The 15,106-nt window shown below is 41.9% G+C and overlaps 1 protein-coding gene across 3 annotated transcripts in view; it reads left to right on the plus strand.

Annotated features, from left to right (window-relative positions):
* Positions 1–10,093, plus strand: part of C6 (complement C6) — an 85,495-nt gene extending 75,402 nt beyond the window's left edge. For 2 of the 3 annotated variants that reach the window (XM_010816782.4, XM_010816783.3), the window contains 2 exons: positions 125–366; positions 9,536–10,093. In XM_010816782.4, coding sequence (XP_010815084.2) covers positions 125–366; positions 9,536–9,711 — 418 coding nt within the window. In that variant the 3' untranslated portion in view covers positions 9,712–10,093. 3 annotated transcript variants of the gene reach the window in all.
* The last annotated feature ends 5,013 nt before the right edge of the window (positions 10,094–15,106 follow it).

The raw sequence follows: 15,106 nt of genomic DNA on the forward strand, positions 1-15,106 counted from the left end.
GAAGAGAAACTGGGGAGAAGAGAGTAGGGGGTACAGAACTAGGTGGTAAGCTAACATATGAGTTGGCTACACACCATCTTTTCTAGTCTTCATGTATAAATGCTTGCTTTTCTCTCCCGTACAGCCATTATTCAGAAGAAATCTGTGTGCTTGATACAACATCCAGCGATTACTTTACTTCATCTGCTTGTAAGCTTTTGGCTGAGAAATGTTTAAATAATCAGCAACTCCATTTTCTACATATTGGTTCATGCGAAGAGGGTCCACAGTTAAAATGGGGTCTGGAAAGGATAAAACTTTCATCCAGTAGCACAAAGAATGAATCCTGTGGCTATGACACCTGCTACAACTGGGAAAAATGTTCAGGTAAGCTCCAGTGGTAATTCATACTAGAAAAGCTATCACTTAACCTTCATCTCAGCTGCTGCTACTAAGTCGCTTCAGTCCTGTCCGACTCTGTGCGACCCCATAGACGGCAGCCCACCAGGCTCTGCCGTCCCTGGGATTTTCCAGGCAAGAATACTGGAGTGGGTTGCCATTTCCTTCTCCAATGCATGAAAGTGAAAAGTGAAAGTGAAGTCACTCAGTCGTGTCCGACTCCTTAGCGACCCCATGGACTGCAGCCCACCAGGCTCCTCTGCCCATGAGATTTTCCAGGCAAGAGTACTGGAGTGGGTCGCCATTGCCTTCTCCATCACCTCAGCTAGTACATCTTATTTGTATTTATACACTGTTTCTTATAAATAACCTTTCCTTAATCAAAACTAATTCTTTTTTCATTATAAAAAAGTGTTAGGAAATGAGTTAAATAGAAGGGAAAATTAGAACCCAACCTATCCACAATTAGAAATAACTACTTTAACAACTTTGGTGTAAATCTTTCCAGTCTTTTTCTGTACATACATAATCAGACCCACCCGTCGTCCCCAAGTAAGAACACCCATCCTGATCTCATGCTTCAGTACCCCTCTTCCCCACCTTTGGAGGGCCTTTATCAAATTGTCTAAGTTTTCTCTGGCAGATGGAACCAGCTTGGGCCAGCATAGGTAGAGTGCCTTGAGCCTGGACTGGGTTCCTCACCAGTACCAATTACCAGAAGCATCTGCCTCAAGTGTTTTGAAGTCCCTTTGTAGTGGCTGGGATCAGCCCATGCTGGTAGGGTTCACAGGCAGGATGCCTTGAACCCACATGAGATCCCTTGTGAGCCCAAGCCCTGTTCCCCCTTGTGGGACATTCTTCTACCCTCTACTGCTTCTCTCCTCATTAGGTGTGATGTCCCAAGAAGCTCTAGGACTCTATCTACAGAGTCCTTCCCGGCTCAGAGCTAGACCCTCATTCCCAGAGAGCAGCCTGGTGAGCCACTGGCCAGCAGGGTAGTCTTTCTCAAAACTGCTTGAGATCGGAATGCTAGTAAGGAGTTGACACTAATTTAGAATGACTTCAGTCATTTATATAAAAGAAACACCCCATTTAAAAATTCCCTGGAGCCTCACACACCTCAGGGATGGCATTGTTTACGTTACATGTTTGAAAAAAATAGGATCATATACTGCATCTTATTTTATATATTGCTGTTTTTTTCACTTTGATGTATCATGAAACTATTTCCATATCATTATATATTATTCTGCCACATAATTTTCAATGTCTGCAAAAGCTCATATGGGCATTTTGTGATTTTACTTAATCAATCTTTAATTTGATATTTAGATTTTCCCCCAGATTTTGCTGTTAGAAACAGGGCTGTGATAGACAAATCTATCACAGGTAAATTTATACTCCAAGATTCTATCCTTAGATTACACTTAAATGGAATGTTTCTAGATAAATACTATTTTAAAATAGAAAGTCATTGTTGATGCTATGTATCAACTTGCTTTCTAGAAACGTCTTTATCATATTATATTCATATTTACAGGGTGTGATAAAGACTGCCTTCCACACCCTCACCAAACCTTGGAGCTATTACCCGTTTATATCTCTGCCTATTTGATACTTAAAAAGTAGTATTACATTTCTATTTTCTGTAAGTGTATTGCCTATTGGCATTTCATTTGTGAATTGCTTACAAGCAGAAACTTCACAGCAGTGCATTTGCACTAAGGTGAACTTGGAACCTGAAATAGTTCGACTGAATTTCATATAATACATAAATATGGGTTGAAGATTAGGACCTAACAGAACTCAAATAGGCAGCTAGATTTCCCTCTGGCTCATCTTCAAAAAATCATCTGAAATCGAGGCATAAAGTAAGCAACGGGAACTTACTGAATTGTTAACATCTACCTTTTGCTGAAGCCACTTTAGTTTTGCAAAAACAAAGATAAAAACCTTATTATTACCCTTGACTTCTCTTTCACTTTTCAACCCAGTTCTTTGAGTCAGTCCTGGAAAAAGGGAGAGGCGTTATAAACCAAATCCAGGCTTTTCTCAATCCACTTAAAGCTGATTATCAAGGTCCAGCTCCCTTGACAGGTGGCAGGATGGAATCCATGACAGAAGGTCACCATGATTGGCACAGCCAACAGGCCATCTGATGGTGGCTACTCAGCAGGTCACTCTCTGGGGCTTCTCACCTTGTGCCCCGAATAAAGCAATTTCACATCAGTTCAGTTCCGTCGATTAGTCATGTCCGAATCTTTACAACCCTATGGACCACAGCATGCCAGGCCTCCCTGTCCATCATTAACTCCCGGAGTTTACCCAAACTCGTGTCCATTGAGTCGGTGATGCCATCCAACCACCTCATCCTCCATCCCCTTTTCCTCCTGCCTTCAATCTTTCCCCAAATCAGGGTCTGTTCAAATAAGTCAGCTCTTCGTATTAGGTGGCCAAAATATTGGAGCTTCAGCCCCAACATCAGTCCCTCCAATGAACACCCAGGACCGATTTCCTTTAGGATGGACTGGTAGGATCTCCCTGCAGTCCAAGGGACTCTCAAGAGTCTTCTCCAACACCACAGTTCAAAAGCATCAACTCTTTGGCGCTCAGCTTTCTTCACAGTCCAACTCTCACATCCGTACATGACTACTGGAAAAACCATAGCCTTGACTAGACGGACCTTTGTTGGCTAAGTAATGTCTCTGCTTTTTAATATGCTATCTAGGTTGGTCATAACTTTCCTTCCAAGGAGTAAGAGTCTTTTAATTTCATGGCTGCAATCACCATCTGCAGTGAGTTTGGAGCCCCCCACAATAAAGTCAGCCACTGTTTCCACTGTTTCCCCATCTATTTGTCATGAAATGATGGGACCAGATGCCATGATCTTCGTTTTATGAATGTTGAGCTTTACGCCAACTTTTTCACTCTCCTCTTTCACCTTCATTAAGAGGCTCTTTAGTTCTTCACTTTCTGCCGTAAGGGTGGTGTTATCTGCATATCTGAGGTTATTGATATTTCTCCCGGCAATCTTGATTCCAACTTGTGGTTCATCCAGCCCAGCGTTTCTCATGATGTACTCTGCATATAAGTTAAATAAGAGGGTGACAATATATAGCCTTGATGTACTCCTTTTCCTATTTGGAACCAGTCTGTTGTTCCATGTCCAGTTCGAACTGTTGCTTCCTGACCTGCATACAGGTTTCTCAAGAGGCAGGTCAGGTGGTCTGGTATTCCCCTCTCTTTCAGAATTTTCCACAGTTTATTGTGATCCACACAGTCAAAGGCTTTGGCATAGTCAATAAAGCAGAAATAGATGTTTTTCTGGAAGTCTCTTGCTTTTTTGATGATCCAGCGGATGTTGGCAATTTGATCTCTGGTTCCTCTGCCTTTTCTAAAACCAGCTTGAACATCTGGAAGTTCACATATTGCTGAAGCCTGGCTTGGAGAATTTTGAGCATTACTTTACTAGCGTGTGAGATGAGTGCAATTAGTTTGAGCATTCCAATTTCACGTAGGAGATGGAAAACCAGGCGTAAATACTTACATTGTTTGACTCTAATCATTGTTCAATCATCATGTAGGTAAGCATTACTATTCATTTTTTTGTTGCCTGACCAACACCATTACCTAACTGACATCTCTCTCAGAGACAATAATTTGTGGTAGACAAGAGCTGAAAGTACTATACAACTATGTATTTATTTAAAATTTGGATTTAAAACATAAACTTTTTCTCTAAAAATTATAATGTAAGAACATTATTGCAAAAATACATACAAAAAATAAAAGGGACTTGGACAGCAGGAAGGACAAATGGTGCCTGTCTGTACCACAGTAGGTAGCACAGGTATTCGGGGATGTGTTTAGTGTTAACATCTATTTTCCTTGTTTATCATGGAGAAAGGTCTTCATGCAACTCCTCTGTTTCAAAGAGTTTCTTTTTTTCCCCCCCTTTTTCTTTTCCTACAAATTACTCTTTCCAAATTTGGCTGAGTAACAATCATGACTTATGATTTAGTCAAAATATATCTTTATTATTAGCTCTTTGCTTAGTGTATGCATGCTTAGCCCCTAGGTTAGGTCCAACTCTTTGTGACCCTTACGTATATCTAAATCCCACAGCCACCAGGATCCTAAGCTTGTCTTTAAAAAAGAGCAGTCAACTAAAACTGTAGTCACAATCTGAAAGTAGAGAGTTAATTTGTTTGGTGGGAACATCTAGGACCTTGAGCCTGAGCCCAGGAGACAGGATCTCAGTAGCTCTGAGAAAACTGCTCCAAGGATGTGGGAGGGGGAGTCAGGCTCTATACAAGTTTGCAACAAAGGGAGCAGGCCCTCTGAACATCAAAGATCAGATACCAAGTTAAGGAATTTAGCATTCTTTGTATGGGAAGATGCAAGCCTCTCTGCTCTCTGAACTCATTCCTTTCATATGCACCTCAGCTATCTAGAGCCGATCCTGTTTCCTTCCTTGTTCACCTTAAGGAGTGGCAGATGGCTGCTTCTTGCATTTCCCCAGCTCCTCAGCAATCACTGCAGGTGGTGGCAGCATCTGCTAGGTCTCAGTTTTGGGAGGCCTCCTTCACATTTGGAAGCCAGAAATCGCTGATGGCTATGACTGTGATTAAGTCATTCAGTCATGTCTGACTCTTTGCGACCCCATGGACTGTAACCTACCAGGCTCCTCTGTTCATGGGGATTCTCCAGACAAGAATACTGAAGTGGGTTGCCATGTTCCCCTTCAGGGGAACTTCCCAACCCAGGGATCAAACTCAGGTCTCCTGCATTGCAAGCAGATTCTTTACCTGCTGAGCCACCAGGAAAGCCCAATGGCTGTGACATTTCTTGTTTATTGATATGGCAGGAATTATTTTCATTTCACAGAAATATAAAGTTTGAATACTTAACAAATATTGGTCAAGTTAGCAGAATGTCTTGGGGTAGTAAAAATAAAGCATAAACCTTACTTAATAAGAGAGTTAAGTCATTTAAAATATCCTTTGATCCTACACACAGTCCAAAAACTGAAGCATTTTCCCCCCTAAAGATATGATCTGCCTGTGCCAGCCTTCTTTAGCTGGTGAGCAAAAGTCAGTGTCACAGAGATATCTGTTCATGTGGCACTCCAGAACAAAAGTATGACCACAGCATTTATGAAAAGAGGAAACAAAAAACGTATTTCATACTCAATCTACCCATGACAGGCTAGGGTATTATTAATTTTGAGTTGAATTCAATGTCATCTTGATTAAATTGTGTTCTTGATTACACTGTATAGTCTGCTACCCTTTTCCTTCTCTATCTAAAATGAAATGAGAAAAAGTTTAAAGTGGAACTTCAAAGTAACATGAAATTCACTTTTCAAAAGTTGGAACACAAGAGCCTTCCCAAGGAGTCTAATTTTGTGGCATTAAATGTTTTGTCTAAATTTCAAAAATATCTACCAAGAGGGGAAAATGTATTCAATAAACATCCTTTTAGTATCCCCTATGCTAAAGTCATTGTTCAAAGTAAGGTGAGGGGTATAGTGATAAAGGATGTTTATATCCTCAAATTGTTCACAGTTGGAATAACATTCCACAGTGTTGTTGTTTAGTCATCAAGTCGTGTCCAACTTTTTGTGACCCCATGGACTGTAGCCCACCAGGCTCCTCTGTCCGTGGGATTTCCCAGGCAAGAGTACTGGAGTGGGTTGCCATTTCCTTCTCCAGGGGATCTTCCCAACCCAGGGATCAAACTCACTTAGCATGTAGATTCTTTACCACTAAGCCACCAGGGAAGCCCCAAAATTTCACAATAATTACATGAATACATTTAATGCAAGACAGTATGTGATAAGAGCTATAAGAGAGATAAATATCTTATCACCTGGAAGGGTTTCGTTAGGATGGAAGCATGAAAACCGACTGTTGGAGGTGGCAGGAAGGGCCTCTTCATGCTGGTAACCTGAAAATCATCTTGCTAAGAGCACTTAGGTTATAACCGTACTGCAGGAGTGGTGACCATGGCCTTTCCACAAGCCTGGGGACCTGACATCCTCTCTAGAGGTAGAGCTGTCTCCTGTTCTTTGTCAAATCCTAGAGTTTCCAATAACAAACAAGACTGTCCCCAACTAAAATCTTCTCTAGCTGGTTGACAAAGAAGGTAAAAGGGAAATTCATGTCTTTTCAAGAAATGCTTCCTACCATGGACGGGAAGTTTATGTGCTTACAAAATCTCCCCATTTCCTTTTGCTGTTTTCTCCCATCAGTTGAGATACATGAGAAAGAGTTGATATTTGCCCAAAAGAAGCTACAGACTGTTTCTCAGTCTGACTCAGACATTTTGGCAACATAAATTATCCCAAATCCATCGAATACTTTTCTTTTTGAATACTTATATCTGCACCCCAAATTCAGAATTGAAACCAATTGATGAAGCAGAATTAATTGAGCACCTTGTTAAGAGCTGGTTGGGACAAACATAAGGATGAGTCGTGGTTACTGCTTTCTCACACAGTCTTGGGAGAAAGACATATGAAAAGCTAGCTTTCTCCAGGGGAATCTATCCAATCTAGGGATTGAACCCCAATCTCCCGCATGGCAGGCAGATTCTTTACCATCCAAGCCACCAGGGAAGCTAATTAACAAAAAATTATAAAAATGTCAAATGTAGTACTGAGAAATTTACACCATTAAAATTTAGTTATAGAAAACCTTGGTGGGGGATATGTGGCTATACAATGCTTCATGGAGGAGGCAAGGCTTATAGGCATTGGACATGTGCGGGAATATTGGAAAGAGCATACCAGTCTGGCAAAAGAAGGGAATAGGATGGGCAATGGACAAAAACTGGACCACCCTTGGGGTCCTTATTGGGAAACAGAGCGCGAGTCACCCTATCTGGGATGAAGAAAGCAGAGAATATCTGCTGCAAAGGGATATTGAGGCCAAATGGTGGAAGACCTTGAACTTTGATTAAATGAGCCTATATCCCTTTACTCTAAAATGATTTAATATACTTGGCTTTGGTAACTTTACCCCAAATGGTCATTTTAAAACTCTTTCATGAATACAAGATTTATATGAATTATGAAGTGATGGGGTGGTTTTGAAACCAAGCCTGAGAAAAGTATCACCCAATTTCACTGCTTATTAAAATCCAGATTCCCAGTCATAACCTAGGAATATTCTAGGAAGAAATAAAAAAATGCAGTGCAGAATTATAAGAAGGCAGCCCTATAAGTCATTTATGATTTAAAACCTGCCTCTACCACTTACTAAATCGTGGGACATTGGGCAAATCACTCAGCCTCTCTGAGCTGACTTCGTCTGTAGGGTTAGTACGATACCTTGTAGTTCATATGTTCATTGTGAGGCTTAAATGAAATAATGCATGCAAAGCACTTGGTATATTCTGTGGTTTCATCATGCATGCTCAATAAGTGATATAAGTATTCCGAGGTGGCGCCAATGAGAAAAGAACACGAAGGACAGTTTGAAGACTTTGTGGAAATGGATTGACAGGAGGTAGAAAATATGCCAGCAAATTTGGAAAACTCAGCAGTGGCCACAAGACTGGAAAAGGTCAGTTTTCATTCCAATCCCAAAGAATGCCAAAGAATGCTCAAACTACCGCACAATTGCACTCATCTCACACGCTAGTAAAGTAATGCTCAAAATTCTCCAAGCCAGGCTTCAGCAATATGTGAACTATGAACTTCCTGATGTTCAAGCTGGTTAGAAAAGACAGAGGAACCAGAGATCAAATTACCAACATCCACTGGATCATGGAAAAAGCAAGAGAGTTCCAGAAAAACATCTATTTCTGCTTTATTGACTATGCCAAAGCCTTTGACTGTGTGGATCACAATCAACTGTGGAAAATTCTGAAAGAGAGGGGAATACCAGACCACCTGACCTGCCTCTTGAGAAACCTGTATGCAGGTCAGGAAGCAACAGTTAGAACTGGACATGGAACAACAGACTGGTTCCAAATCGGGAAAGGAGTACGTCAAGGCTGTATATTGTCACCCTGCTTATTTAACTTATATGCAGAGTACATCATGAGAAACGCTGGGCTGGATGAACCACAAGCTGGAATCAAGATTGCCAGGAGAAATATAAATAACCTCAGATATGCAGATGACACCACCCTAAGGGCAGAAAGTGAAGAACTAAAGAGCTTCTTGACGAAAGTGAAAGAGGAGAGTGAAAAAGTTGGCGTAAAGCTCAACATTCATAAAACGAAGATCATGGCATCTGGTCCCATCACTTCATGGCAAATAGATGGGGAAACAGTGAAAATAGTGTCAGACTTTATTTTGGGGGCTCCAAACTCACTGCAGATGGTGATTGCAGCCATGAAATTAAAAGACGCTTACTCCTTAGAAGAAAAATTATGACCAACCTAGACAGCATATTTTAAAAAGCAGAGACATTACTTAGCCAACAAAGGTCCGTCTAGTCAAGGCTATGGTTTTTCCAGTGGCCATGTATGGATGTGAGAGTTGGATGGTGAAGAAATCTGAGCGCTGAAGAATTGAGTCTTTTGAACTGTGGTGTTGGAGAAGACTCTTGAGAGTCCCTTGGACTGCAAGGAAATCCAACCAGTCCATCCTAAAGGAGATCAGTCCTGGGTGTTCATTGGAAAGACTGATGTTGAAGCTGAAACTCCAATACTTTGGCCACCTCATGCGAAGAGTTGACTCACTGGAAAAGACCCTGATGCTGGGAAAGATTGAGGGCAGGAGGAGAAGGGGACGACAGAGGATGAGATGGCTGGATGGCATCACTGACTCGATGGACGTGAGTCTGAGTGAACTCCGGGAGTTGGTGATGGACAGGGAGGCCTGGCGTGCTGTGATTCATGGGGTTGCAAAGAGTCGGACACGACTGAACGACTGAACTGAACTGAGCAGCTGATTGGATGTGGCTAGTGAGGGAGAGGGAGGTGTCAGAGGTAGCCCAGCTCCTACATCTTACTGACTTACCAGCAGCCTCACCTCGCTTACATCCAGATGACTCCATTCAACCACAGTTGGGTCTTTTGAGTCAGTGCCTTTGTGCCCGCATTCTCACTCACTGCCACCAAAGTGCTTGCTGCACGGGGGAGGAGTCAGGTAAAATCAAATCCTAAAGCTCTATAGAGAGTCACACTGTCTCTCTCCTTGCAGCCACCACCTCCAAGTGTGTCTGCCTGTTACCCTCCCAGTGCACCAAGGGCGGAGACCAACTCTTCTGCGTCCAAATAGGATCATCAGCGAATGGGAAAACAATGAACATATGTGAAGTAGGAGCTGTAAAATGTGCCAAAAGGGAAATGGAAATACTGCATTCTGGGAGGTGTTAACACTAACACGATTACCCATAAAACAGAGTTACTGCCCCCCCCCCCCCCCAAATAACCCCTACAAAAGGACACTGTTGAATAAACATCAGACTGGCACATTCAGGAGTTACCGACAAAAATCCTCAGGTGTTAGTTTCACACAATAATTCTTCCTGCCTCTCTCGTGTCTTCTCCCTCGTCCAGTTCCCATCCATGCAGCTCTATAGCATATCTCTAGGTAATAACTTCCACATCAATCTAGTAAATTCTTCAGTTCATGTCACACTAAAATGATTGGACTTCTGACGACCTTATGATGCCTGCTGTATTAAGCATACTGTAGAAATCAGAATAAAAATCATAATTTTCTTCAATGAATCAATAAACATAGAAATCTAAACAACTTGTCCAACACATTCTTGAAAACCAACTTTCATGCACTCATTCAATAAATAATTGGGAATGTCTGTAACAAACCTAGCACTATTTAGGGCTCTGGGGAACCAGCACTGAATAAAACAGACAAAAGCCCTGGTCTTCATGACGCTCACGTTCTTGTGGAGGAAGACATACAGAACATAATAGAAGCATACAAAATATATAGTATGTTTGATGGTGATGATTCTTATGGAGAAGACAATACAGGGAAAAGTGAGTCCCATTCTTAAACCTCATCTTATGTGAGGAAATATTCCATAGTTAATAAGCATCATAGGAAGGACAACTGAATCCAAGTGGAAATTGCCTTGCTTAAAGTACTTAAATTCCTAAAGTTTCCTCCTTCTTAGGAGACTCTTTTTGCTTCAGCTAAAGTGCAACAGAAAGCTTTTAAGCTAAAAGTGTGTGATTGATGGAAAAATCATCAGAAAATTTCAAAAGAATAATTCTTAAGGTAAGTCATATCTATCATACTAGGCCCTACCAAGTAAACACCTGTTTCATAGAGAGGCTAGGGTGTCATTTTGAATTGGAGAAGAGAAACGTCTTTGGAGCAGTGGTTCTCCAGCATGAGGGTGCGTTGGAGTCACTTGGAGCACTTTTTAATACAGATGCCTACAACCCACCCCCAGTTCCTGGTTCAATAGGTCTGGGGTGGGGCCTGAGAATCTGTATTCCTACCAACAGCAGGTGGGACTGCTGATGATGATCACATTTTGAGAACTTTCAGTCTAGAAGTGGAGCCATCAAGCAGCTAATCCAATTACTAAAGTAATTGATCCCAACTTGAGCCAGTCAGTCTCCAAGCAGGTGAGTGGAAGCAGATTCCCTTCCTCTAAATCTCACTGGGATGCTCACCTAATGGAAGGGGCTATGAGTCACAGCCATCCAGCAGCACTCTTATTAGGCTTACACATTAAACGTCACTCCTCCTCCATCTCATTAAGATCTCAGCCAAAATCTAAAACATCTTACAGAGTTCCCTGGTGGTCCAGTGACTAGACTCTGCATCCCCACTGCAGAGGGCACAGGTTCAATCCCTGGTCAGGTAACTAAGATCTCACATGCTGAGCAGCACAGCAAAAAAAAAAAAATACCTCTAAAACATCTTGCAATATCAAAGGATAAGTATGAGGAAGGGAAAAGCCTAGAAACAGAAAACCCATTTTCCTGGAATTGATCTTTGTCCAGGAGTCAGTGACCCATCTTTTCCCATCATGCAGCCTCACGCCCTTCTCACTACCAAAGTGGCACAGGCTACTCTTGTAAGTTTTGTGCCCTCAGCAAAACCAAGGTGCCAGAATGAAGGCAAAGTTTAGGCATTAAATAGTCCCACATTCAAAGGAGAGACACCAACAACTGAGTCCGGAAACTTTGCTCAGGACTGACTTGGCTCTGCTCTACCAGCTCTCACACCAGCACCATACCTTTCCAGGCTGTTCAGCAGGACTGGGGGTGACGGGGGGCGGGGGGGCTATGGGGCTCTGCAGGTGCAGGGAGGCAGTGCTCATAGTGAAGATCCTATTACCTCTCCAAAGTCCTTTTCTTCCCCTTGGTGAGGGGGAGGGAGATGCTCTAAGTATCCCCTGAGGCCAGGCAACCAAAGCCTTGAGAGAATCACTTGTCATGGTACCCATATCCAGGATATGTGATGCCACCCTCACTGGCTGGAGGCTGTGGAATCTTAGAACTACTGCTGGTGAGCAGGTTGCTGGAGGAGTTTCTGGAAGGTATGGATCCACACCAGAGCAATTCTCTCTTACATGAGCCCAAGACCTCTTACTGCCCAGGGCATGTGGGAGGCAGGGTGTTGACAAAATGGTCTGAATTGTTTCCATAGTGACAAGGGAGTGGTGTGGCATGACTGGGAAAAAAGATAGGTGCAGCCCTTTCTCCACCTCAATCCCAAGGCATAGACAAGGAATGAAGGACTTAGGTGAGTTACATGGATCCATAGGAAGGAGCACAGAGAAGAAGAAAGGCAGGAACTCTGAGGCCACCCTGTGTCTTGGACATGAACCTATTGGGAACACCAAAAGGAAGCATAGCTGCCTCTCTCACAGAAAGTTCTGGGAGACAGCATGGGTAAGAGTAAAGCAAAATACCACCCCAAGGAAACACAGGGGCCACCAATATCATAGAGTCAGATTTAGTAAGAACAAGTCCAGAGGGCATGCCCCATCACTGACTGTTGTATCAAGAAGCTTCTGCCATCTTTCCGAGTCCACTTCCTTCCAACAGCAGAGAACCAGATCCAACAGATGCAGGGGACAAGGGTGTCCTAGAATGAGACATGCCTCTGCCCATCACTTCTAAGAGGGGTGGGAAATTTGCAAGAACCGTTCTCATCCCTTCCCTACTCCGAGTCCTCTGACCAACAGGCCTGGCTGATACTGGAGGCAGGGAAGGAGATGAGATATAAATTGGATCTGAGATTAGAAATGTAAACTGGACTGACTTTTAAAAATAGTAACTGACCAGAAATCTATGTGACCTGTCTCAGACTTAATTGAGGCAAGAGAAGAATGGGGTTTGGCAGAGCATAGAGGAAAACTATGACTATTGCTAGTTTGTTGGAGCTACCATAGCAAAGCACTGCAAACTGGGCATCTTAGAACAATGAAAATACATTGTCTCACAGACCGAGGGGGCTAGAAATCCAAAATCAGTCTGTCCACCGGACCATGTTCTTTCTGAAGCTTATGGTAGAGAACTTTTCCCTGCTTCCTCTGGCTTTTGGCATTTGCCAGAAATGCTGCCCATTCCTTGGTTTGTAGATGCATCACTCTAGTCTTTGCTTCCATCATCTCATGGCCCTCTTCACTGCCTTCCTTCTGTGCGTATCTGTCTGCCTAAATGTGCATTACCTTAGGAGGACAGCAATCTTGTTGGATTAGGCCCCTCTAATGATCTCACCTGGAGAAGGCAATGGCACCCCACTCCAGTACTCTTGCCTGGAAAATGTCATGGATGGAGGAGCCTGGTAGGCTGCAGTCCATGGGGTCGCTAAGAGTCGGACATGACTGAGTGACTTCACTTTCACTTTTCACTTTCCTGCATTGGAGAAGGAAATGGCAACCCACTCCAGCGTTCTTGCCTGGAGAATCCCAGGGACGGGGAGCCTGGTGGGCTGCCATCTATGGGGTCGCACAAAGTCGGACACGACTGAAGTGACTTAGCAATGGCCTCACCTTAACTGTATTACATCTGTGAAGACCCTATTTCTAAATAAGGTTCTGTTTGCAAGTGCTAGGTGTTTGGACTTCAACTTGTCTTTTACTGCAGACACAATTCAATCCAGAGCACCCTGACCGGGGAAAAAAAAAAATATTTCCTATTTATACCCCATAATATAATCAAAGGTTTATACCAGCTATTACATTCATATTGTTTGATTAAAATCAGTCAAGCTTGCTTGCTTGAAATTATTTTGTTCTTATACTTGTAGTAATATTCCCTTTTAATGGTGATTAGTTGGTCTTTTTATCACTTTAGTTACCTTTGTTTCAAAGGATTTTTTGAGTGCATGAATCCATTAAAGTTTGCATTAGGCTAATTTGCATACCACTTACCAGTTGAATTTTTCACACCCTGACATTAATATTAATATAACAATTTAGTACAATAAGTGTTAAAAGCTAGTGATAAAATTGTCACCTGAAGCAAAGAGCAAAACTGAGACATATTAAATACCTGGAGTTTGGACCTAGAATCTCCAGTGCTGTCCTAGAAGATTAAATAAATTCTAGATCAAAGGTAAAAGCTTTATCCTCTTAGGCTAGAGATGAATGCTAAGCACTCATACTGGTAACTTAAGCAATTGGAAACCAACTCAAGTCCATTTTTTATATGGATTTTAATTTTTTGTTGATTCTACAAAATAAATGGGACCTCAGTTTAAAGAACTTTATAAATAGACATGCTATAAATCTCAAATGTCCTAGAAGCAGAGTTCTAAGACTAGATTTTTTCTAGTCCTCTGGTGTGGTAACATTCAAGCTTAACCAAATAGTTCCTCTTTTTGGTAATCTTCAGTAAAGCTCAGTAAATTTTAGACTACATTGTTACTCTTTCTACAAAGGCCTACAACTCCCACAACCAACATTCCTTAGAGTTAAAATTTAAGCTATTCTGTTCTCCTGAAGAGCACCCACAACTAAACAGAACCCATATCCCTTCCTACATTCTAATTCTGAGTAACAAGGATCTAATAGATCATGCTGGGTCTGGTCGGTGCTGGGCACCAAATATCCTGAGGCTGGATTAATTGGATTCTGGATGGCTGGCTGTCTCCAAGGTCACCTTCATTCTTTAGGGATACTTTGTGTATGGCATCAATGAAGCATCTAGCTGTTAGCCAAATAAATGGTCTGCAGAATTATGGTTGTAACCATTTTATTTTATGAGCGTGAGACAGGCCACTGATACGCTATTTGTCTTCTTGACAAGTTCTAGCTACACAGCTTCAGCCCCACATGTCTAATATCAGTTAGTAAAGGTGTGCGTCACCAATCAAGGGACTCCAAGTGAAGGACGGTGCGCTGAAAATCATGCTCACAGAGATTTATATAGAAAGATGTTCATCACAACATTATTTATAATCGCAAAAAATTGACAGAGCCTAAATGTGCAATAATAAATCATGCACCTTCCATATGATAGAACAGTATGAGACCACTGACAAGCATCTTTTAAAAAGATTTTAAAGGACACAATAAAGTGAAAAATCAGGCTGCAATACTATGTATGCTTACAGTTGTGTAAGTTTTGTGTGTCCACATGCCCTTAGAAAGAATGATTTAGAGAACAAATCTCTGGAATTTGGAATTATTTTTATTTTCTTATTTATATCTTTCTGCATTTCCTAGATTTTCTAGAATCAGCATGTATTTTTTAATCTTTTTTCTTTTTATTCCAATCATAAAAGTAGCACAAGCTTATTGCAAATGTTTAGAAAATATAGTACAAATAATTTACA

Source organism: Bos taurus, chromosome 20, assembly GCF_002263795.3.
Source record: "Bos taurus isolate L1 Dominette 01449 registration number 42190680 breed Hereford chromosome 20, ARS-UCD2.0, whole genome shotgun sequence".
Lineage (NCBI taxonomy): Eukaryota > Metazoa > Chordata > Mammalia > Artiodactyla > Bovidae > Bos > Bos taurus.